The sequence below is a fragment of the Dromaius novaehollandiae genome, chromosome 1 (assembly GCF_036370855.1).
Source record: "Dromaius novaehollandiae isolate bDroNov1 chromosome 1, bDroNov1.hap1, whole genome shotgun sequence".
NCBI lineage: Eukaryota > Metazoa > Chordata > Aves > Casuariiformes > Dromaiidae > Dromaius > Dromaius novaehollandiae.
In genome coordinates, this window is record NC_088098.1 from 199,632,306 (window position 1) to 199,657,442 (window position 25,137).

Sequence of the window (25,137 nt, forward strand, 5' to 3'; positions counted from 1 at the left end):
CTACGGATTCTAATGGGTCCTTTGTTTAAACTTCCAGCTTCCCTGCTCCCTTTCTTGTCTCTCCATTGAAGGTAGCTCTCCTGATGGCCATTTGTCTTTGCTAGGAGGATGATGAAAATTTTGACCATTATGCCTGATCTTTCTCATGCTGTCTTCTTTAAGGCTGGAGTGTCATAGTTCTGTTTTAGCTGGAGAAGTCATTCGGATTTTCTCCAGTGCTCATGCTGAATCTATACTTCACACATTTGATGTCAGGAGGCTGCTGGCTGTCTTTGCAGATCCCGACCATTTCAGAAGTGTCTGAGGGTGTTTGTTTCCACTGCTGAAAAACACAGCTGCTCCGTGCAATGGCTGTCAGAGCGAAATGTGGGTTATGCTGGCACCTGGTATGAAATTGCTAGAACAGAGCTTCCTAAAGAGCTCGAAGCCCATTCTTCTGGCACACAGACAATTCTGGTGGCAGCATTGAGGAAAATCTCAATTTCAGACATTTGCTGCATAGCTACTTGGAGTTCAGTTCATGGTTTTCCCCAAAATTACAGCATCTTTGAGGCTTTAAGGGCTGTTGTAGTAGTAGAGGTGTTCACTGGCCACAGCTTATGTGAAAGAGTTCAAGATCATCTAGCAGCAGTTGAGGGAGATATGCTTGGAGTCACCTGTGGTTAATGTACATAAGGACTAGTTCAATGAAGGATTTTTATCCATAACTGGTAATCTTTAATATATGTAGTCTACATGTACTTTCATCTTCAACCTACTTTTCCTGTCTTCCTCTGAATCCTTTGAGATATAGTCTTGTAGTTGAAATACATAATAATAATAATTCAATTAAAATAGAATCGTAGGATATTTCAGGTTTTAAGGGGCTCGGGAGGTCTCTAGCCCAACCTTCTGCTCACAGCAGAGTCACCTGTGAGGTCAGACCAGGTTGCCAGGGTTTGATCCAGTTAGGTCTTGAAAACCTCCAAAGATAGAGACTGCACAACATCTCTGGGCAACTGCTGTCTCTGCCTGCCTATCCTCCTGGGAAAAAGTTTCTCTTTATATTCAGGGTTAACCTCTCCTATTTCAGCTTTTGCCGTTGTCTCCCGTCCTCCTGCTGTGCACCGATGTGAAGAGCCTGGCTGCGTCTTCTAGATAACCTCATAGGCACTGGCCGACTGCTGTTCTGTGCCCCTGAAGTCATCTCTGCTCCAGGCTGAACAAGCTCAGCTCCCTTAGCCTCTCCTCGCAGGGCAAGTGCTCCAGCCCCTGGCCATCTCAGTAGCCCTATGCTGAACTTGCTGCAGTTCGTTCATGTCTTTTTTGTACTGGGGGCCCCAAACTGGGCGAAGTATTGTAAATGCAGTTTAATGACTGAGTGAAGGGGGATAATCACTTCCCTTGGTCAACTGGCTCTGCTCCTGTTAATACAACCCAGGATGCTGTTGGCCCTATCTGCTGCCAAGGCAAACTGCTGGCTCATGTTCAGCTTGCTGTCCACGAAGACCCTGAGTTTCTGTGGTCCTCAGCCTGTATCACTGCAAGTCCTTCCTTCCTTCCTTCCCAGGTGCAGGACTTTGCATTTGTCCTTGTTAAATTTCATAAGATTCCTATTAGCCCATTACTCCAGCCTGTCTAAGTCTTTCTGGATGGCAGTCCTGCCTTCCAGTGTGCCACCTCGTTCTCTCCCCTAATTTGGTATCTCTCAAACTTTCTGAGCAAGTCACGTTGAACAGGTCTCAGAACAGACTCATGCAGTACTCCACTTTTACTGGCCAACCAGTAAAGTATGTCCCATTAACCACTACCCGCTGAGACTGACTGTCCAACCAGCTTTTAATTCATCTAGTTGTCCAAGCATCTGGACCTTAATGTTCTAACTTTGATACAAGACTATTGTGGGAGATTAAGTGTGAAATGCCTTACTAACGTCCACTGGTTTCTTGTTCACAAATCCAGTGATTTTTATCACAGATGGCAATCAGGTTGGTCAGACATAATTTACCCTTGGTAAGTACATGCTGGCTGTTCCCAATCACTTTCTTCTTGCTGTGCCCAGAAACATGTTTGAAGAGGACTTGCTTCATGATTTTTCCAGGAACTGAAGAGAGGTTGATTGGCTTGTAGTTTCTTGGGCTGTTCTTTTGGCCTTTTTTGAAGATGGGTGCAGCATTTGCCTTCCTCCATTCACTTGAGAATCTCCCTGATCTGCATGACTTCTTAAATATAATAAAAAGCCTTGCAAGGACATCGGCCATTTATCTCATATCCTTGGATGCAATCTGTCTGGTGCCATGGAGTTGTAGGGGTCAAGTTCTTGCAAGTAATCCCCAACTGAGTCCTCATATACTGTTAGTCATTCTCTTCCTCCTTGAACTCTGCCTCTAAGCACAGAGGCCTGGGAGATCTTGTTGATGAAGACTGAGGCAAAGAAAGCAATGAGTAACTCCTCTTTCTCTGGGTCTGCTGTCACTAAATCAGCCACCCATTTCAGTAACGGGCCAACATTTTTCTTGTTCAGCCTTTTATTACTAAGGAAGTAGTAGGAGTTCTTCTTACTGCCCTTGATATCCCTTGCAAGTCTCAACTGGAGTTGAGCTTTGGCTTTCCTGACACCATCCCTACATGCCCAGGCAGTGATTTTAAATTTCTCTGTTGTAGCCTATCCCTGCTTCCACCTCCTGTATTGTGTCTCTTTGGCTTGGCTAAGCTCCAGTGCAATCTCCTGATATGTGTACTTGTCTTTCTGAGTATAAGGATGGACCTGCCAGGTTCCCTGGTCTCCTTTACCCCGCAGAGCTGCCTCTCCCAGGATTCCACCTACCAGTTCCTGGAATCAATTGAAGCTGAATCAGCTGAAGTCTGCTCACCTGTTCTCCTTCCTCATGCACTTCAGGATCTTCAGATCTACTGTTTCATGGTTGCTCCATCCAAGTCTGTCATTAGTTAACCCTTCACTAACAAGAAAGAATTGGTAAAGGATTAGCAGAGCCAGCTTGTACCTTTATCAAGAAGTTATGCCCCACACTCTCCAGAAACCTGCTTAACTGCTTTCAATCTCACCGTGTTGACCTTCCAGCAGATGTTAAAGTCCCATATAAGAACAAGTGTCTGTGATTCAGACTCTTCCTCCAGTCGTTTAAAGAAGGCCCACTTCCTTACCATGATCGGGTGGTCTGTAACATGCTATCAATATGAGGTTACCCTTACTGGCCACTTCTCTGATGCTGAGAGCTCTCACTCAGCCTATCTCCCCTCCCATAGAAGTGCTCCATACATCTGAGCTGTTCCTTCATAAAGCAGGCCACACCACCTCCATATTCCCTGTCTGTCTTTCCTGAAGAGCTTGTATCGGTCCATTGCAGCACTGAAGTTGTGCAAGCCCTCCCACCACATCTTAGTTTTTCCAATAATAACTGTAGTTGTATGACCATAAATGGAGCTCTAGTTCCTCCTGCTTGTTTCCCAGGTGGCATGCATTTGTGTGATACACTTGAGGTGGGCCCATTCTGCTCTGTTTTGTTTCTCTTGAGGTCTCTCTTGTACCCATTACCCTGCACTCTTTGCTTTTCACCCCAGTCCACCACTTCCTCACTTGACTGTAGATTGTAATCTTCTATTCCAAATGTTCCTGGTTTAAAGCTTTCCTCAACAGGTCGTCTAGCCTTTTAGCAAAGATGCTTTTGCCCCACTTTGTCTTGTGGTTATAAAAAGCCAAATCCCTGTCTTTGACATCAGTTGTACAACCAGGTATTGACCTGCAGGATCCATCTGTTCCTCCCCAAGCCTTTCTCCTTCACTGGCAAGATTGAGGAGTCATCACCTTGGCCTCCATGCCCTTGGACCTTGCCTCCAAAGCCATATCACTGTTGATGTACTGAAGGTCAGTAAATAAATAATAGCAGAAATGTTCCAACTTATTATGACACATACCAAACAGGTGGATAGGAAAGGTGAGAGTACTCTTTTTGTGGACGTTGCAAAGAGAAGTTTTCTGGTCTCAAGTAACAAATCACAAATATACCCGTGATTAGAATATAAGTATGTACTACACCCCTTACGTAGTATTGCCTGCTGGTATGTTGCATTTATGGGTTTTGCAATGAAGACATGTCCTAACTGATTTTTCCATGAACCTTAATGGAAATGCTGTGGAGAAAATCCACATTTCCTTGGTGGCATTTAGTTGTCTTAAGCGTAAGAGCACATTTCCTGCCCCTACAATCGTGTGTCTTTCAGTATCCCTGCAGAAGGCAGGGATCCTGTCAGAAGAATGGCAGAGGTATGGTTATGTATTTAAAGGCTGTTAACACAGGTACAGGGGAAGGTAAACTTGTGGTTGCAAAGGAGTTTCCTACTTTTTGAGTCTTTGACTTCACAACTTAATAGTGTTCTTTAGCATCAGTTTGTATGCATATGAGTGTGTGTGAACTATTAATACGGAAAGCATTTTTTTTGTCTCTGATTTAAGACAATGCTTAAGCACAGACAGTATTATTGAACTTGAAGTAGGAATTTCTGTTCCTATGTAATTTTTCACTTTCATTTTTAGGTATTTCAAATTACTGTGATAGATACCGTGAAGGTATGAGACTTGTTCTGAACACTTTTGGACCAGTACCAGAATTTTCAGGTGAAGTTGAGCAGAAAATCAATCAGGTAAATATACAATGGATAAATGCAATGACATCCAGAACAAAGATTGTTAGTTTTTATTTTAACATATGTGCCATTTTGATTTACTGTTAGAGGCATCTGTAATCTGTAATTTCCTGTGTGAATGTGTACTTTGAATGAAAAGATAAGTATAGAATATATATATTAATATAAATCCCTTTTTAAAGCTCTTTGAAATACATTGAGGGAATGCAATCTAGGAGCCGAGTAGCATTATTATCAGCAAGAGGAGTGGACTGCTAACAACTACAGGGTATTGACATTAACCCCCCCAGCTCCACTATCTCATCACTTTCATCCTGTATCCTTATCCTCTGCCACAATATGCACAGCTCCAAGTTTTCTTTCCTACACCAAGACTTTTTTCCCCATGTTCTCTTACTCTGTCTTATTGCATAAGCTCCATAACTTTTTTCCTATGGGTGGGCTAGCAGGCCAAGTAAATTTGTGTGGATGATGTGATGTGCTATCTTTAAACAATCTATATTTTGTGCTGTTTATGAACTGTGGTAATTAGTATAGTTGCATCCTTCTGTTTTCAAAGGTCAGTTAGAAGTTATACCCCAATGATATGTTCATTTCCTGTAATTTTCCCCCCCGCTGTGCTGCTTCTGCATAGGGCCTAGCGCTCTGACTGTTGGGATATTTATACAACATGCATAATATTTTTTTTAAGTATCTTGTTCTTATTCTTGTTTTTCTATCCTTTACAAACCAAAGTTCTAGTCTGTAAAGCATGCAAGGACATGCTTAACATTTATCATGCAAGCAGTCCAGTAAGATTACTTGCATGCTTAAAAGTAAGACGTGTTTTAAATGCTATGCTGGATTGGGACCCAGTTTGCTAATCTTGTTTCTAAACCCACAGTTTGTTTATAGTCATGATAAGGCTCTTTTGGGCATCTGTAGGAATTAGCTAAAGTATTGCCATTTCCTAACCCTGCCATTTCATAGTTGTCTTTTTTTAATGCTTCTCTAAGGAACATGTGAATCTGTCAAATTGTTCCTGATTAGCTGTTACAGATTAATTCTATGTATGGATGCACTCACACATGAATTTAGTTTAGAGCACATGTTTAGCCACATAAAAGGCCAAGTTGCTTCCTTCCCACTTTATAAAAGGTTATTGTCAAAAAGGCTAGACAGTGGCTGTGTGGGGCAAACCGAAAAGAGGCTGATGATTTGATGTTTCTGTAAGCACTTTTATTGCCACATTCAGGTCAACCTTCTCCAAGTGGGAGCACTTTTCTTCTCATACAGGGTAACTAATTTCCAGTCAGCCAGTGGCATAAACAGCTAGTGGCATATTGCTTGTGATAGACTAAATTATGATTTTTGTAGACAGTTACTTGGTCTGAAGCAGGGAAAGCAGGAAAACAATCTTGATAAGAAACTTCTTACTCGGAACAGAAGATTTAATCATCTTTAAAATTTTTTGTTTCAGGCAATTTCGGAAAAAATTCCAGTGGCTCCAAAACAGCTGGATGCCAGGAGAGAATGGAGAGATGAATGTCTCGCTCGTCTTGCCAAACTGAAAAAACAAATGGAATCTGACTGAGGTGCACCTTGTCTAACAGGAAAGACCGAATGAAGAACAGGTCTTTATAAAAAGCAGAGATTTTTGGTGAGGCAGAAGAGGTGATTGAATGTGCAGGCAATAATATGCACAAATGTAGAGACCAATGAAACATTTGGCCCAAATTTGTCATGATGTAATTCACGAATAACTGGAAAAATTATAAAAAAGTTCAGTTAAAACTTTATCAAATTATTATATGCATTAGATATGTGAGCATTTAGTAGCTTTAGCTATATTAATAATGTGCAATACTGGAACACAATCATGTTTTAAATAATGCATTTTTAAACTTGCTTAGAAATTCAGGGCTTGAACAATATTTGCTTATGCAGGGATCTGAAATAGGCAAACATGAGCTGTTTGTCACTGGAGAAAAAAAGCCCTCACCAGCCAGTCAATATGGCAGTGAGGTTAATTTGTAAAACATTGCACTGAACAAAGAGTAGATTCACTGACCATTCTCCCAGTGAAGTGAGAGCTCCACAGCAGTAAGGGTCGCTTCAAATTAGCTCTGTAACTGTTCCACAATATAGAGGAAAGAATGACTTTTCCTTTCCCTCCTTATGGCACTTATGTACCTATGTGATGAGTTAAATGTGAGTGAATAGAACAGAGCAGTATTCCTCCCTTACCCCCTACCCCTGATTCTGTAAGACTCATCAGAAACCTACTCAGTTTTTCAGACTGTGCACTTGATACCCCATGACTTCACCCCAACTTACGTCAGATGTCTGATGCCATTGATAGGTGTTGCTGCATAAATGTGTGTCCCATTCTAAGACTTTTCTATGATAAATAAGATGTTTTAATTTAACAGCTTGAGAGAGACCTTCCAAGCTACACGACAACTTTCTGAGTGATCTTGGGAAGCCAGTTCACTTCTCTGTTACCTTGTCTATTTTGTACATTATCTGGAACAAGGACTGTCTCTGTAGGACTCGGCTGTAGTGAATTTAACAACTGTGGCTGAAGGAATCCCTCCAGATATCTGCTGCTTTGCTTCCCTGCACAGGGAATTGTGCAGCTGCTTTACTGCTGCCTCTTTCTACATGGGTCACAACATCTGTAGAAAGACTCTGTCCTTCTACCGTTACTATCACCATATGTATATGGTAATATACATAGGTATATTGGGACCTTATACAAGGTCCAGTATGGTTGGACCTTGATTTTAGCTAGAACCTTTGGGCATTGTTGTAATACAAATAATAAGAGTAACTTGCAACACAGCATTGCATGCACATCACTTGAGTTAAACATTTGAATTTGTACTAGCTGGTCATGTAACTTCAGTCACAGCACAGATTCAGAAGTGTTAAACTCATTTTTTAATGTTTGGTGCAGGAGCATTTTAACTCTTGTTCTTAGTGGAAAGCGCAGGCACACAAACAAGTTACTGCAAATTAATTAGTTACCATGTTGTCAGCTGAACAGCAGATAAATTGCATTGCCTGATGTAGGTGTTAGGGCAAGAACACATCTTTGTATGTGAAACGTGGGATAGGATGCATAGCACAGAGATCTACATCTGAACAGGTTGTCCTATGCTCCTTTTATATAATCAGTGGAGAGAGAGAAAAATGTGTAAGCTCAATTTATTTTATCCCTATATAGACCTAAACTGGTCAGGTGAATCGCACCCTGAAAGTACCAGTGTCTTCTATTGCCTGGAATGGGAACAACAGTGGCTGGCTCAGTGCGCATTTAGACGTCTGAAGTTGGGGAGGTCAATCCCCACTCTTGGTGCCTTATTAAGCAATAGTAAATTAATTATGAGACTGATTTCTTCATTTTATGTATATCTTTGTATTTTACACAAGGCCAGAGAAGGTTCTGATTACTTTTAAGATTAGGACTGTTTTGCTGTGGGCATATGATACTGTCATAGCTAATTATCTTGCATTGCTTCTGTTTATTTTGAGGTATTTTAAAACTTAATCACATCATCAAATATTTGTCTCCATTTTTATTACTTGCTTATGAATAAAAACATGTAATGGGAATGGTATTAACTTCTCCTGTGGTCCTGTGTGTTACTGTAGTGGCAGCACTATGTGTATGTCTTTAGAAACAAGTGCCCTAGCAAAGCAAGTTGTGGAAATCCGTGGAAGTAAATAGACAAGAAATAATGTGCATTCTCATACAGCTCATACGTTGGTGACCACTTGCTGTGTGAGCGAATAGTTTCCTGTCTTGTGAAAAGGCTAAGAAAGGGAGTGGAGAGTGCCAGTACACTTCTGTGCAGAGTGACACCAGCACCTTTGCATGGTCAGGCGTATAGCAAAACTCACCTTAGAGCACCAATTCACACAGAGGTTCCCAGTCACAAGGGGGATGAGAAGCTTGACAGAAAATATATTTTAGCTGACATTTGCATAGTATTTGGAGCATACAAAATTACTACTGGATAAATGCAACTAGAAAACTAGTCACAAATACAGTTAGAAAATACTCGGAAGTGTTAGCGGAAAGAATGAGATGGGCTCAGTGATGTTCTGCTCCTCTTCCGAAGGACCTGTATTCTGCTCAAACTTAACAGTTTACTCAGCAGTTGTTAGACCGTGTCTAAATACTGCATCCATTTCGGGGTTCACAGTACAAGGACAACATTGGCAAACTGGAGTGAGTTCAGTGGAGACCATGGAGATGGTCAGGGCTGGAGCATTTGCCCTGGCGGAGAGAGGCTGAGGGAGCTGGGTTTGTTCAGCCTGGAGCAGAGATGGCTTTGGGGGCACCTGAGAGCAGCCCCCAGCATCTACAGGGAAGTCGCAGAGGAACTGGAGCTGGGCTTTTCATGGTGGCGCTTGGTGGGAGGATGACAGACAATGGGCACAAGTCAAATAGAGCTGACCCTGCTATTAACAAGAGGTTGGACTGGAGACCTCCTGAGGTCCCTTCTGACCTGAATTATCCTGCAATTCCAAGTTTCATTTGATTTTGGCCTACTTTGTAGAAAAATCCCTCTCCTTTGTAGAAAAATTCCTCCCCCATTGGAGTTAATTTACTTAACTTTACTTGTAAATTAAATTTAGGATTATTTGAATAGAAGTAAATATATCTGCAGTCAGGGTTTTTTTATGCATTTTCCGAGGATGATTAAATTAATATCATTAGATTGAGATAACTTTTCATGTATAAAAACTCTTACGAGAAGAGGTTGATCCACTAAGAATCCCACCTTGTTGATCCGCCCAGGTCACCACTCCTGGTGAGTGATGAATGCCATATTCGCATTGTTTAGCATCTCCACTTCATGGGGCTGCTGTGAAGAGCAGAGGGAAGGTTTTTCTGCTTAATGTGGAATTCCACGTCTTTCCAGGGGCAGGAAATAAGGAAAGTGGCTTTCACCACGGAACATGGCTGCTTCCTTCTGGAATTTTTTCACAGGGTTCACTCTCACTGCTGTCAGTTCTCAGTCTGAATTGGCTTTTCAGGACTCCGATTCAAGAGCTTCTATTCCTGCTAGAAAGCTTTCTTTTTTTCTGATCTTTCCTCCCCATTTGTGTCTTTTCTGTCTCCCCTGTCTTCTCACCCTTTTGACTTTTTCCACTGCATCTCTTTCTGTGGTCTCAGCTTCTCATAATAGTCCATCTCTAACTACTTCCAGGGCATTTAGCAGATTAATTTGCACGTGGTTCTGCTAATTGAACACTGAAAAATCGTCTCTGGGGAGCAGCTTGTCAGAGCTGAACTGCTTGTAAGAGGCAAATCCTGATTCTGTTAAATTAATTGGTTTAATTATTTTCTTCAAATTCATGTTACTCCTTTTAACCCATTATTTTTTTTCACTCAAATGTAATAGACTTCTTGTGATAGATTGCACCTGATATGTTATGAGGACTCTTTTCCAATTAATGGCAGCAGTCCTGTAAAATTGCAGAATTATCCCAGCTGCAGTCACTTATTTGTTTGATTATTAGTAGAAGAAACAAGATGAATGTTCAAGCAACTATCTTGTGATAAGCTGTGAGTTTTTTTAAAAGAATTTATCTTGTGCTTTTTTTTAACAAAATTGCATATTTTTAAATCCTGTATTATGTGTAGTCAAGTTGCATCTATAGAACTTTGTTGCAGTATGTTTTTCTCTGTTTTACTGATTTGCTATTTTTTCCTTACTAAGTGTATTTTGCTATTAGTTATTGCTTCTTAATAGAAGCAAAGTACTATGTGTTCATACCAAAGCCTTTGATTTAATGCTATTAGGAAAATAAAACACCTATTTTGTGTAAGGTAATGAAGAAAGGAAAGATATAAGGAAATACTTAGGTGTTTCTTGAAGAAAGCCCAGTATCTCTGTTTCCCAGGTCTTAGAATGTAGTGAAGTAGTTGAAGCATCTTGCGAAGTAGGAGTGTGAGCTTACCTTCCAAGTTTTGGAGTTATGTTTCTGTTGAGTCATGATAATAGTTTAAAAGTTAAAATGTGAGTATTTCGTCATTGCCACATTATCTAATTGGAGTGTTATTAATAAATGGTGTTATGCTATCCACGCTGTCTTTTAGGTAAAAATCTACTGTGCTTCACTTAGAAAGCACAGTGGCACTTGTTATAAAACAAAACACAGAAAAAATCATTTTTGGTTCAAATGATGTGAATGTCTCAGCTTTCAAAAGGAAGTTGTGATCAGCCACAAATGCATAGATGGCTACATGTCAGAATTGCATTGCCATAGCTCGGGGGGAGGGGGGGTTATGAAAAGGTGTCTTTGAGAACATGTAACTGTGGTAGCCTCGCTCAGATGGAGATGCAGAGGACAGGAGTCCTCTACGAGAACAGGAGCCAGGCGGATTTGAACCTAGGAGCTGTCTTAAGCGACAGTAGGAAAAACAAATGATCTTTTGTTTTCAACAGTGTAGCAGGTCCTAAGAGAGTATTTCACAAGTTAGTCTGGATTTAGTTAGACTATCCAAATGTAAACACCTATGTTTGTTCTAGCTGCCTGCTCATCTGCTCGTGTTTCCCCAAGATCCAGTCCACAGACAGGGTCACCCTCCACTTGCAATGTGTGTTGGATTTTTTAAGTAAGTGTGTGTGTGTATGCACACACGCTATTACAAATTGGTTAAAGTGAATGGAAAGACCTTGGGGGAATGGAAAATTGACCTCAGGGGAGGTGCAGGTTTGGTTTGATAAGGCTTCATATCAAGCTAATGGCCAAAGATTTCTTTCAGTTTTCTTCAATGATTTCAAAAACAGAAGGGAATTCTTTCCTTTGTTGTGTTATTTAGATTTAAGTAGAGATATAACTTGATAGTATGGCACTCAGAGAGAGTTACCAGTTGACTGGTATTTCTTACAACTCATTTTTCTGGTAGAACTTTCTTTTGCCCTCTGTTTTTCCTTTTATTGAACAACTTTAATTTGGAAAAGTCATCTGACAATCTAATACAATCTAATATTAATAGCCAGGGCTATTCAGACCTCTCGTATCTTTTACAAACTGGAGGCCAAAAAAGAACTAGCATTTAAATAGCAAATACTGTCGTACCAACAGTTTCATAAGACTTGGAAAATAGGTGCTAGTGTCCTAACTTGGAGCTTCTTTGAGACAAAACAGAGCAACCTTGACTGTTTGACCCCCAGAATTTGCTCTGAAGCGCTGGTTTGCACGTGCTCACATGTTATTGTGAAATGCTCTTTGGGTGATTTCAGCCGGCTCCGACTGGAAGCCCACTGCAAGTGAAGCCATGGACAAATGCAGCTGCGTTGATGGGGTTTTGTGTATAGCTCATCGAGAACTGGTTCAGTGTCCTCCTGCCTGCGAGGGAAACCATGTGCAGTTCCTGCTGGAGTGGAGCATATTTAAAGGACAGCCATTAGTAAGAGCACTGCATCCACAAAATTCAGTGGACCGTCTTGAAATATGTAAATCTGGTTAGTTTTATAGTTTGTTAGAAAACTACCTGACATTTTCTTAACATGTATTCAAAGGAAGGCTCACTAGGGCTGCACATCCCTCAGGATATCCCCTTCTCAAATTAGTAAGGGCACATATGAGAAAACATTTGGATGACAAAAGTTGCAGAAAGACTGTTCTGTGGTGATGACTGACAGGTCCTATTCTGGGTCTGTGCTATCTAGTTTAAAGAAGCAGGAATTAATGGCAGGCTTATTGGCAGGACTTCACTACAAGAAGTAAACCCCAGCTGCTCCTTCAGAGCAGCCCTACGTCAAGCCCAAGCTGTGGGACCTGGGAGGCTGGCTGGCTCCCCGGCTTCCCCTTACCTCGTGGCAGGAGCCAGCACTGGGGACAAAAATGGCTATTTTGAGCTCGGTCCCTTTGTTTCTGAGCATCCATCTTTTAGTTCCTGGACTTGACTTTCAGAAGTCTGACGTACCCCTTGCCCCTTCAGTGGGAATTGTCTGTAACCAAGCATTGAAACAAAGGAACGCCTGGAAAAAATGGCACTTAATGTGCATGAGATTGCTTGTGACTTCTTGAACTTGAGTGTAAAATGGAGATATTAATGCTTGTCTTTGTAGAGTTCTTTCAGATATTTAGGTGTCAGACCTGTGTTTGGGAGAAGTGGAGATGTATGAGATGCAGACCTCTCTAGAAACTTGCCTTCTGTTATCTGTTAATACAGCATAGTCTAACATGGAAAGATCAAGAGCCCATGCTTCAGTGTGGATATAGGAAATCGTTGTGCAGAAGTTAAACTTAATTTTTTAACTATTCTATAAAATGGGCTGTAAACTTACCCCAAATAAGATGGTTCATTCTTTTTAACTTGTCTATATGATGTTTACTATTATAGTATTGATACCCTGCCCGAGGCCTCTGTAAGGATCCAACACCTTTGTGTTGGCACAGCCAGAGAAGATGCTTTCAAATAGAAAACATTAATAAGCCTCTGTAATTTAAAATTGTGTGCAAACCTTCCTTTGTATTTTTGATGTGTTTAAAATTTAACATCAGGTCTGGCACTAATTTTTCCAGTAATGTAACAGTACATACTTTCCATATGAGGCCATTGTTGCTTGTTCATGATCTGCTTTAAACAGGTATTACATTTCAGTAATACAATGGTAACATTTCTTGCCGCCCACGGAGGCAGCGATGAGGCTGGGAAATCCTTGCTGTCAGTCTGACGTTACTCAACAAATGAGGCTGTCATTTAACTTGGGGTTCCTGGGAGCTGCCTTGATATAACTGGTTCTTCTGGAAAAGATTTTGTTTTTTTAGCTTGCCTATTAGTTGCTTATATATGAACTAAAACTTGCTCCCAGTGGAAATAATTTACTGTTGCATTGTGCTGCGCTAAGGCAACTACCTCAGCGAAAACCTTGGGAATTTTCATGTAGCACGGATTAGTTTGTAGTGTGTGGATCGTTACTACATGCAGCAGCAGACTGTTGTATAGCGAAATTACTGTTCAGTTTTACTCCCAGCTGTGTTGTTGTGGGTCTTTAATTTTCTCTTTGAGTTCTACTTAAAAACCTCGGGTGGTTCAGTCTGTCTGTTGAGTAGTTGGTGGTAGTATAGAGTATTTCTGTGCAGTTAAAAACAAATTACTGGAATTACAGAGGATAGTGCAAAGAAGGCAGACAAAGAAGTGCAGAGCCTCTTGCATACCAGAGCACCTTAAAACCACAAAAAAAAAAGATTTTCCTACGTTTGCTCAGCAGTGCCATTTCAAACCCATGGGGTAATGGAAACATGTAACTGTGCCATTTCAAACACATGGAGTAGTGGAAAGAGCGAGTTGTGTAATCATGCGATTTGACTGAATGGGCAGTGCCGGTGCATAATCCAGATCATACAGAAGTTTATGGAGTAGCATAGAGCAGCGTTGTGTAATTCTGTAAACCAGAAACATCTTGCATTTGCTTTTGTTTTTACTTTGTTTAGGAAGAAAAGTTTATTTCAGACATTATCTCCCCCTCTCTCTTCCCCCCCCCCCCCCCCCGCATCAAAGTCCGTATTAGTGCATTGTAAAGGGTGGTCATATATATTTAATCAGTTTTTAAAGTCTGAATATAGCTACAGTTGCTAACAGTGGTAGCGTGATACTTCTCTAGCCGTCATTTACAAAACAGAAGTTATTAATAATAAGCATGTGACAACTAGAGGAAAAATATATAAATATAAAATTGCTAGCAAGTTGCAGATATTATTTATATCACTAAAAATGAAAATGTTTCATTATGTAAAAACCAGAGTTTTACCTTATTGTTTTTCTAATCAGATCTTAGTATTTGAATATTTTATTCTAAAGAAAACTATCATATGGAGATTAATGCAACTATACTTAATCAATAATAAAAGTGAGGCACTTGTTAGTGTTCATCTTAGTATTGCCTCGCTGCATGGTATGAAAAGTCTGTTTGCATACAGCTTCTGTTTCCAAATCTCTTCTTACAAAAATTATAGTTCAGACTCCTCTCTGCAGCACTAGCTTGAGATAGTACTACCCTGACAACTCATCGCGTTTACCGTAATAAAACTTGCTGTGGCAAACTATTCAGAGAGTGGCTGCTGAGTGTATATTGAGATAATTACTGTCCTGTCCAGTCTGCCCATGGAGAGTAAAAGAAAGTGTAATTTCCAACTACCATCTCTCCTGTAACCTGCCGATTCCTGAATGCCAATACAAGGATCTTTGCTGATCCCCAGCTTTGGTCTGTGCTGGTGCCGGCATGGTTCTTCTGTAGGCAGTATGGTTAACTATTGCATGTTGCACCATACATCCTTGTCCACAATCCTGAATTTTTCAGTTTCTTTGGCCTGATGGGTCTGTGTCAGGATCCTGCCTGATTTGCTGCAGTGTTTCTGTAGCAAAAGAGTTTTGGTTGTAATATCTTAATAGGCTAATCTACTCAGCCAGCTCCTGGGAATCCTTGTCACAGCTTGTTGCATAGCTAGAAACAGGCACTAATAGCTCATCCTCACCGTCTTGTCTTCCAGCCCAACAAGCTTGGACTATTCAGCTGTAAAATCAAAACTTTCCTTCCAAGATACATTTCCCATAGGCAGATGTGGGACAGACTCTCTCTTTCATGATCTCTGCTGTAACTTTTCTCATTTCCCCCCAGTGCATGTTACCACCAGCACCACCGATCTGATGCTGTTATTTCAGTGTGAGGAAAGGTTGAGAACTTTCTGTAAGAGGAATATTCATCTTAGCAGCAGCATGTGGCTCTTTCCCCAAGACAGGTATAGCTGCAGGATATTCTTCAGGTGGTCATATCAACCCCCCAAAACCTCATAATTAAAAGGCAGAGGTGATAACCACTGGATGTTAAAGCCTACAAGAAGGGCTGAATATGATCATGATTAATGGGTAATGTGGCATAAACAATACTGAAAATTTGCAAGATCTCAATTGAAGCAGTGTTATTTGAGAAACTTGCAGAACAATACGTGATCACCTTATTTATAAACTTACAATAGGAAAGCACAAAGACCAAAACTGAATAAAGCTCAGTTACCAAGTGAGGGGACCATGGGTGAACTGTTTTGTTTTTCATCAAGTCCATAGTTGTGGACTTGTTGTAGCTCAGTGAACTTATTCTCAATTATAGGAACTGGAATTGCATTGCTCTGGTTGTTTCTCCCAAATCGTCCTATTTGGATACATCTCCTCAAGAAGCTTCTTTGAGGGAAGCAGGACCCTGTATTTTCCAATCCTTTTTTGATACATGAGCCTTCTTTGCATGTTTTCCAAACTCATGTAGCCATATGGTTACATATTCCACTTCCTTATATTTCTTCTTTTTCCTTTTTTAAACCTTGCTTTGAATTGTTCGTTTATCCTACACCCTGTTTACCCATTACTCTCTTCTGGCTCTTTTCTTTATTATTAATCTTCTTCTCACCTGCTCTCTACTGTGTAAGTGGGGACAGAGGATCATCTTTAATTTCAAAGTCATACATGTGGATTAACTGCTACCGAGGTTTGTCTGAACCTCCTACTTCAACCTCTACAAGCAAACATCCTCATTATCAAAATGGAGAGAAACTGGCCATTTTATTTTCAAGGTTTGTTGTTCTTCATCGTAACCTATGTTATGGAGTGTGGGTTAATGTCTGTAGCTTCTCTGTTCTGTGATCTTTCCCATTACTTTAACATTCTCTATCACTTTATGCTCTCCTACTTCTTCTCATATCTCTTCTTTCATGCGCTGTGTCATCACTGTCCTTTTATTCTTCATGTGCTCTGACAGATTACCTATAAAAGTCCTTTTTCCAAGTGCACCTTTCTCATCCTGCAGAGTTGGTGGCCATTACTGTTTTTTTTCTTTTTTACACTCCACAGGTGGGATTCAACTACAGACTTCAGGCCACCTGGACACTGTTTAATCTTGTTTGATGTCTCAAAGGCCTTTTTTTTGATCTTTCCCCGGCACCACTTTTTACAGTTCACTGTGAACTAGTTGCCCATTGGCAGCAACTTTTCTGACTCAGGTTCCTCCTGCCACGGCTCTGTGTGTGTTGCTGGCAGTAAAGAGGCAAACAGTCTCTTCTCCTAATCCTCTCTGTTGATGAGGATGTTTGGCTTCTCTGATTTAATCTCATGATATGTTCCAAGATTAAGCTGCTCCCTGGTTTATGGCTGACTCAATATTCATCTGTCGACTAGATGGCTGCTGAGATTATTGGTGAATGTTTTCTCTGTGAACCTTAAATCAAAGTTATTAGCAGAGGGCCTTTGTACACCACAGGTATTCTGGTATTTGGAGTCACAAGGCACAGGGCTGTAGAAGTAGGACCCTGGTAGAGTGGGTGGCTCCCGCAATGGTAAACGTTATTCCAGTTCCTCATTGCTTAGCTCATGCTCTTCTCTTGCTCCTTTAACTCTGGTAAAAACACTTGTAAGCACTTTTGGACTTTATTTTGTTCTAGCATATATTTGATTACATTTTTATGACCACACTCTGCCTCATGATGCTACCTTAGCTGTTGCATAATCACCATATTTTGTGTCAGTGCTGCTCTCATTTTCTTGTTCTCCTTTTGGACTTCTGCCAGCTCAACACCCAGAAGTCCTCCTTTCTTTTTCTTGATTCATACAATCTGCACTTTAGAACATAAGAAATGCCCTGTCAGATCAGACCAGAGGTCCGTTTCTTCCAGGAGTCCACCTCAGACCGGGGCAGGAGCAGATGCCATTTAAGGATAGCACATGAGCCCTGTCACTTTTTTGTGGTTCAACCCCATCATACTTCCCATAGTTGCTGGATGAGGGAAGTCAGTAGTACATCCCTGTTTATACCCTTTAGTATCTGGTTTTGAATTTGTTGTCCCTGAATTTGACTCATCCATGTTCGAACCTGCTGATGCTCCACATACCTCCTCGACTTCCCATGGCAATAAACTTCTGGACGTTCGTGGCCCTCTGTGTGAAGACAAGCTTTCCCCTGTCTTAAATTGACCTCCTGCTACTTGCAATAAGTGACCCCTATTCTCCAAATCCCACAATATTAGAACTAGCAGTTCTGCATTCACACTTTTTTTCCACCATCTTCATCCTTTTGCTAAACTTAATCATATCCCTCTTCAGTCTTCTCTCCAAACCAAAGTCCCGCAAGAGCCTCATAGGCAGCTCTTCCCTCCCACGGATCATGTTAGTTGCTTTTTCCTAATTTCACTGTATCCTCCCTGAGATGCAGAGACCAGCACTGGAGATGGGGTGTGTGTGGTGGGGGTGCAACCAGGTTTTATACAGCAGCTGCCCTGTCTTTGTCACACTTGCACCTACTGTCGCACTTATTGCTACTGCTGCAACTTGTGTCTGAGCCCTAGTTCCTTCCAGCTCTTAACTTATACTCTTTCCTTTCCAGCCATGAGATGTATTTTTGCCTGATTTCCAGGCCTGTTTTGCAAATATAGTCCTTTCAAATGTGATCTTTTCTCAGAGAGTCTTTATTCTTTTTGTTACTTGAACTATTATTTTCAAATGTTTTTGGTATATCCTATAATTTCCCCCAGTGAAAATCACTTTAGCAAACCCACAACATCTGTTCCTCTTTTTTATTCCTTTTGTGAGAAATTATGAAGTGCTTAATAAACACTTCCCTCTTTTTGAGCATATTTCTCTGTCTGGGTATGGGATCAACTGCAGTCACACAAACTTAGGAGTATCCTCCATCCTTGGTCAAAATTCCCAGATTGCCTTACCCAGGAAAACCACAATAGCTGGGTGGAGAAAGTATAGTCCCCACAACTAAATTGCAAGCTGACTTAATTAAGGCAGATTTATTAGAGGGAAATTTATGACAGTATGTTTCCACCTTTGGCAATAAACTAATAGTAATATAGCAGATACAGCAGGGCTGAGTAACATGCTGGAACGCAGCCTGGGACAGTGGTAGTCTGTTGCCTCAGCCCATGCCATCCTCTCCCTTCACTGCCCAGGAGGATGGACAACGGTCCTGTGTCACTTGCCGTGTTTCTCTCTGCCATTTATACATACAGAGTGCTTTTCCTAGCAGTCCAATTCATATACAGGTGTTGCCTTATCGAGTTCCTGCCCTACTACCCAATCTCTCTCTCTATTTTTTTTTTTCAATCCAGGCCTGTTTGGGGCTCACTTACGTACAATTTTCCTGTTCTTTCGGCGCTGCTCAGCTGCAACTTTTGCATTTGCATTTTTCCCCTCTGGTGCAGCTCTTGGCAAAGGCAAGTGCACATCTGTGACAGCTGCTCTTCCAAGGGGAACTGGGGTTGGAGACAGCACAAGGAGCTACTGCAAGGAGCTATACAGGTGGCTGAGCTGAGCGTGACACATCCGTGGAAGCTGTTTACCTGAGCTACAGTCTTAGCCCTCAGCACGGCAGGTTGGAAAAGCCAGACTGGGGACAGAATTGGGGCCCTGTCACCCTAAGACAAACATAAACCAAGCAGGTTTTTCACCTGCTGTCTCATACTTCCATATCTCCTTCTTATAACGCCCATAATTTTGGCTGATTATATATTTCCAACTATTTTATAACTATCTACTTGAGCTTTGTTTCCTTATGTGGGCATGGAGACCATCTTCAGATACTTATCTATACTGTTGGGTTCAGTGCTTATGAAATAGGTTTAAAAATATTTTTTTAAGCTTTTACAAGATTGTACAAAGTTCATCTTAGGTGAACATACAAGCCTTAAAGAGCGTTTGGTTCATGGCTTAGATTATTCAAAAAAAAAAAAAAAAAGTCTTCCTAAATGTAAGTTAAGCAACAGAACAAGCTATTTAGAGCAGTTGCAGCAGGTCTTTGAGGTCTTTTAGGGAAGGTTAGATACATATCTCCTGGAGATGAGGCAGATATAGTTAGCACAAATCAGGAACCCTTCATCCCTATAAAGATGCAAATTAAAAACAATTAAACAAACAGAATTGCCTAATGCTTACTATAAGCATACACCCAATGATGACGCAGCCAACAATTAGTTGATCGAACAAAGAGACCATGTGGAAGACCAAGAAAAAGGCGGGGTGACAGACAAGTGATCACAGTAAGCTAAAGGCTGGCTGTGTGGAGGAGGTTTCCAAAGAGATATTTTGAGACTGTTTCAGGTGGTTGCAAGCAAAACAAAAACAAAAACAAAAACAACTATAAATATTCAAGGAAGTGATCCAAAATACAGTGGTGGTGGAAGTTCAAGAAAGGTGTAAGCAAACATGGTAAAGCCACACGAGCAACAAAAAAAAATTGTTACGGAAAGGTATGAATAAGCCTGGGCTGCTGAGACATCGTCATTGCACAAAGTAATGAAGAAATCACCAAGGCTGGAAGCACGTACCTTTTAGAGAGAGGAAGGCATGAAGGAAGTGGGAAATAGTGTCGAGATACAGAAATGTAATTTGTTACAGAAATACTATCAGGCTAACAACACTAGCTGTAAGGGAACGAATGCTGCAGCGGTGCAGGGAGCGTGGGAGGAGCTCCGCGACAGAGGCCTGGACCCCGCGGTCCGTCCCGATGTGAGCACTGGCATGCTGAATTAATCAGGAAGCTTGTCAGGAAAAATCAGTGTCAACCCAGAGGCTGTGGCAGAAGAGGGAGCAGAACAGGGAAATGGCTCTAGAGCAGGGAATAGCTGTAAAACTGGTGGGAAAACGCCACTGAAAAGCTCTACATGACAGACTGCAGAGACTTTTCCCGATGCCATGGAAGGTGAGCTCAGCATCTCCTTAGAGGTATGCTGGGATCAGTACTGGAAACACCTCAGTTAAAGGAGCTGCTGGTGGCATCGCAGGAGTTTGAAGGCAGCAGCAGGCAAGGAGCAGTGTGTGGCTGCCGCTGGCTGGAGAGGAGCTGGGAGGCCATGGGGCAGGCGCGCTCCTTCCTCACGGGAGGGCACGTGCTGCAGGATGCAGCCTGCCACAGGGACAGCAGCAAAATCACACAGACGCTCAGATGCTGCTGCTGCTCAAAAAAAAAAAGCACAACGGGAATCGCAGTTCTCCAAGAGCTGCAAAGCATCAGGCCCCTGGTGGAGGTCAAGCACTAAGGATGGACAGAAGGGGTGGAGCACCATCTTCTCAAGCAGACCCAGCATGGCAGAGCCTGTGGCAGAGCTGAACACAGGTCCCTGATCACTCTGGATGACCCAGCAGAAATAGCAGGCGTATCTGAATTAGTGACGACACTCTCCATTGCCCTGCAAACATCGCTTTTGCCAGCTTGGATTTACAGCCAGCTCGTTGTCAAGGTCTTCACCTAAGGAAAAGGACAAAATGTTGACATGTAGCAGCAGTGTTGATAAACTGGTTAGTAAATGCTGCGTATGCAAGGCCTGGCTCAGCACCAGGAGCTCCTTCATGGATGAGGGCTAACAGCAACGTGGCTGAGCCTCAGGTATTGAACTGGGCACTAGTACGTGAGGCTGTTCTTTGAAACCTTTTTTTTGTATTGAAATGCAAATGTGTCCAATCCTGTGTATAATACATCCGTCGATATTATCCTATGGACTGAAGCAAGCAGAAAGCTGAGTAAATTGGAGATTCACATTTGAAAAGACTTCAGAATTAAAAGAATTGGTTGCGAGACAAATAAAGAGAAGGCTGTGAAACAAAGGTACATATAATGGGCTACAGCTGAAAAGAGAGGTGGTATGTAAAGAATGTCCTGAATTAATCACTTCCTTCTGTAAGTACTTGGGTTTGGTGAAAGGCTATCGTTTAGCAACCTAAGCTGTTCTTTTTTTACATTTTTTTACAAACACAAACTGTTTCCTGAGGGTATTATCTCTATCTGGCTCAGCAAAATAGAGATTAAAACAGTATCTCATTTAACATTGTCTAGAAGTATATGGAAATAGTTGGCTCCAGGTGCATTATGAATTCCACTTACAGAACTGACATGATTTAGATCATAGAAAGTGGGACACACTTGGTGTTCAACACTTTCTTATAGAGCAATAATCCTTGTTTAACTTCATGGATCTTATCAAATGCTTGTTCGAGCCAAGTTATGACTCTTGCCAAGAATATTTAATGCTATGTTTCAGGCGATGAAATGTAGAACAGGAAGGGAACTCAAGGGATGGTTCAGTTCCACCCTCTGCGCTGAGGCATCCCACGTCTTTGCCTGTAAGCTGTGCCAGGACCTGCCCTTCCCCGGCCCCGTGGCCAGAGGCACCCTGGTCTGGGGAACCATCCCGGGAGTTTCTGTGACGACTCCTGAAAGATCTCTGGGGAAAGGGATTCTCCAGCTTCTCCCCATGCTTCTCTCCTTGCACATTTTGGAAATGTTTCCTAACAGCCAGTCAAAACGTTCTTCCTTACAAAGGAAAACTGATTTCTTCACAGCTTTATCTCAACAAGTGATATAAAATGATCATCTTATTAAGAAGCTTTTATGCATTAGAGATTGTTTCCATCTTGTTCCCAATGTTCTCTCCTTGGACTAAACAAACCAAGTCCTTTCAGTTTTCTCCTGTGAGTCCTTTGGTCTACATTTCTCCTGATTCTTGTGCTCTCTGAATGCTCCTCAGCCTGCGTAGCTCTGCAAGTACCATGTCCAGATCGGGACCCAGTCTTCCAGTTAACTCATTCAAAGGTCTTGGCATATATTAAATTACACCAAAACAATGCTCATTTTTGTGTTAAAGGCAAGAAGACACTTGTCTTCTGCCAGTCCTTCTCAGATGTATTTCCTTACATTTCAGAGCGATCAGTGGTGATCCCAGCCAAGCTCCGGGGCCTGCTGACCTCCCGCTCAGGTTGCCTGCACCCATTGCCCCTGCTCTTGCGTGCTGTTATTTTCAGCGCTGTCTGGATGAGCAGAGAGTGAATGGGTGGAGGGTAGGAAGTGGATGATAAGTGGCTTTATCCTCCTCCTCCCTGAAATGTGCTGCCTGGCACTTCTGGCCAGCACCGGAGGGAAGCCTGGGCTGGGGTTGCTGTGAGTCACCCTCCGCTCCCACTGCCTCCCCAGGCTCAGGGCAGACCACAAGGCCACATCCACCAGCTTTGTGGACAAATAAGTCTTCCCCTCTCTGTGCATATCCACCACTGTTGTGCAAACACGGTCCAGTTTGGAGTAACAATCTTTTCCCAGTTTTGCTGGCAGACAAATTGTGTCCTTGCTCGTGTTAGCGGAGGCCCGCTGCAGCCACCGGCCCCGCTGCACAGCCCAGGCGAGAGCTTGACAACTTTGGAGCAATGCTGTGAGCCACAACCTCATTGCAAAGAATGGGATGAGTTGTTGCAATGTTAAAAATGGATCCAAAAGTCTGAAGAGAATTAGCAATATTTTAATGACACTGCAAACCCCAGTGGAGAGCTGAGATAGTAAAGGCCTACTGTGCGGGCAAACCCCCAGAAAGCCACCGTTCCTGTCCTGATTAATAACAGGCAAAGCTTAAACATACTATGTCATCTTACTGACAGCTGCATTAACATCAGAAGGACAGAGCAGAAGGTGGAGATGAAAAGAGGAATTAGGCCTAAGGTAATTGCTAGGTGTTAAAAATAATATGTATCTATAGATATAACAGTCAACCAGGAATTCCCTTTAAAGCCTAAGCCCTCTTAAGGCATAACCATAATCCACAACCTAGGCGCTGAACCATGCGCTCTGCTTGGATCTCTTCATTCCGCCTCTGTGTGTCGGGCAGGACTGACCCTTCCTGGGCTGCACTGGGAGGAGCTGGGTAGTCTGAAAGCAGGTCACGCATGCCCCTGTACCATGCTGGTGGTCCCTGTGCCAAACTTAGAGACATCAAAAAAGTCTACCGTAGAAATCATGCAATTTTTCATTATAAAGAACACTCTAGCTCATTTTAGTGGAGCATTTGGGTATTTTAAGTGGAATTTTTTGTTTCTTCAGTCCACGATTTGTAGGATTATAAATGTACAGTGGGAAGCTGCTTTTGATTTGGCACTTTCTGTTGGTCTGTGTCTTTAGCAGAGACTTTCATATATACCAGGTGACCCAAGAAGACCTGACTTCTTAAAAAATGAACTCTATCATCAGACGACAGTTGTAAACCTCAGCAAACTCATGAACTGCATTGCACAGCCATGGCATGGGCTTTGGTTGAAATTTTTAAATAATTTTGACATTGTTCTGTAGAAGGTGTTGTGGAAGAAGTGCCAGTTCTCCTGCTGCAGCAGTGTTTTCCAGTTATTTCTTTCCTAGGCAAAACCTAAGTCCTCCCAGTGTGTGAAATTAGACCTTTTGACTACGGAGGGTGATGCTGATGGGGAACACAAGAAATGCGATGTTACCCCCCCTTCCTCGGGTTCTGGTTATGAGCATGGCTGCAATTTGCCGTCAGTCCCAGTGCTGTGCTTGGCTCGCTCTCGCTGTACACCCATATTTTGCAGTTGAGGCTGCAGTGGTTTGTGGCATGTCTTCACAAGCTCAGTGGTGAAGCTGAGCTCACATTGTGGTGGGACAACCAGTCTTGCCCTATCCTGCCCCACTGCGCAGCATATACCTGGCAGGAAAGGCTTCCTTGTGCGGTTCCCAAGTGCTGGCGCATCCCCGGAGGTGGCACTGCTGGGGGCAGCCCCTCCACTTGGCGTCTTCGAGGAAGGCGAGGTTTTATCACACTACCCTTAGCCCTGGGAAGGAAAAGATGCCTTTCTTCTCAGTTTGCTTCGGCAGCGAGTACCCGTGCACTGTTCACCTGCCCAGACTGCTTCCTCCAGTGCAATGGCCTCCCATTGAGCTGTTACTTCCCGTCACTTCTCCTCGCGGCAGGAGGCAAATTAGCATCTCTCACCCTGTTCCTCAAAGAAACTCACGGTTTCCTTGGCCGTGCTTGACCTCATGAAAACGCTGTCTGCCCAGCACCACCAGTGCTTCAGGGCGTCACCAGGCTCCTTGCATGGGCAGGGCAGGCGGAGCAGCTGTCAGCCAGAGACCTCTCTCCCAAAAAGGCCTGTGCTGGGGAGTGTCAGAGACAAAGCTGACACTTGGCCAGGCCTCCTGGGTGCCACCCTGCCTCCCCACAAGGAATCACTTCCTCAACAGGCAGCAGCCAGCCCAGTGGGACCTAATAGCCCACCCCATGCGGGTGCTTGCTTTCCCATCCCACTGCCTGCTGCTGCCTCCCCGCGGCCAACCACTCCAGGACCTCTTGAAGGACAACAAAGGGAAGTGCAGAGTCCTGCACCTAGGACATGGCTGGGGGCTGACCTGCTGGAGAGCAGCTCTGCGGAGAAGGACATGGGAGTCCTGGTGGACAACAAGGTGACCGTGAGCCAGCAATGTGCCCCTGTGGCAAAGAAGGTCAATGGTATCCTGGTGTGCATTAGGAAGAGCATTGCCAGCAGGTTGAGGGAGGTGATCCATCCCCTCTACTCAACACTGGTGAGGCCACATCTGGAGTAGGATGTCCAGTTCTGGGCTCCTCAGTACAAGAGAGACACGGAGCTGCTGGATCAAGTCCAGCAAAGGGCTACTAAGGTGTCTGAGCGACTGGAGCATCTCTCCTATGAACAAAGGCTGAGCGAGC

At 42.7% G+C, this 25,137-nt stretch overlaps 1 protein-coding gene across 1 annotated transcript in view; it reads left to right on the plus strand.

Annotated features, from left to right (window-relative positions):
• Nucleotides 1-8,246, plus strand: part of CRYL1 (crystallin lambda 1) — a 66,749-nt gene extending 58,503 nt beyond the window's left edge. The window contains exons 7-8 of the mRNA XM_064505029.1: nt 4,535-4,641; nt 6,104-8,246. Of these exons, the coding sequence (XP_064361099.1) occupies nt 4,535-4,641; nt 6,104-6,217 (221 nt within the window). The 3' untranslated portion in view covers nt 6,218-8,246. The remainder of the gene's footprint in view (nt 1-4,534; nt 4,642-6,103) is intronic.
• The last annotated feature ends 16,891 nt before the right edge of the window (nt 8,247-25,137 follow it).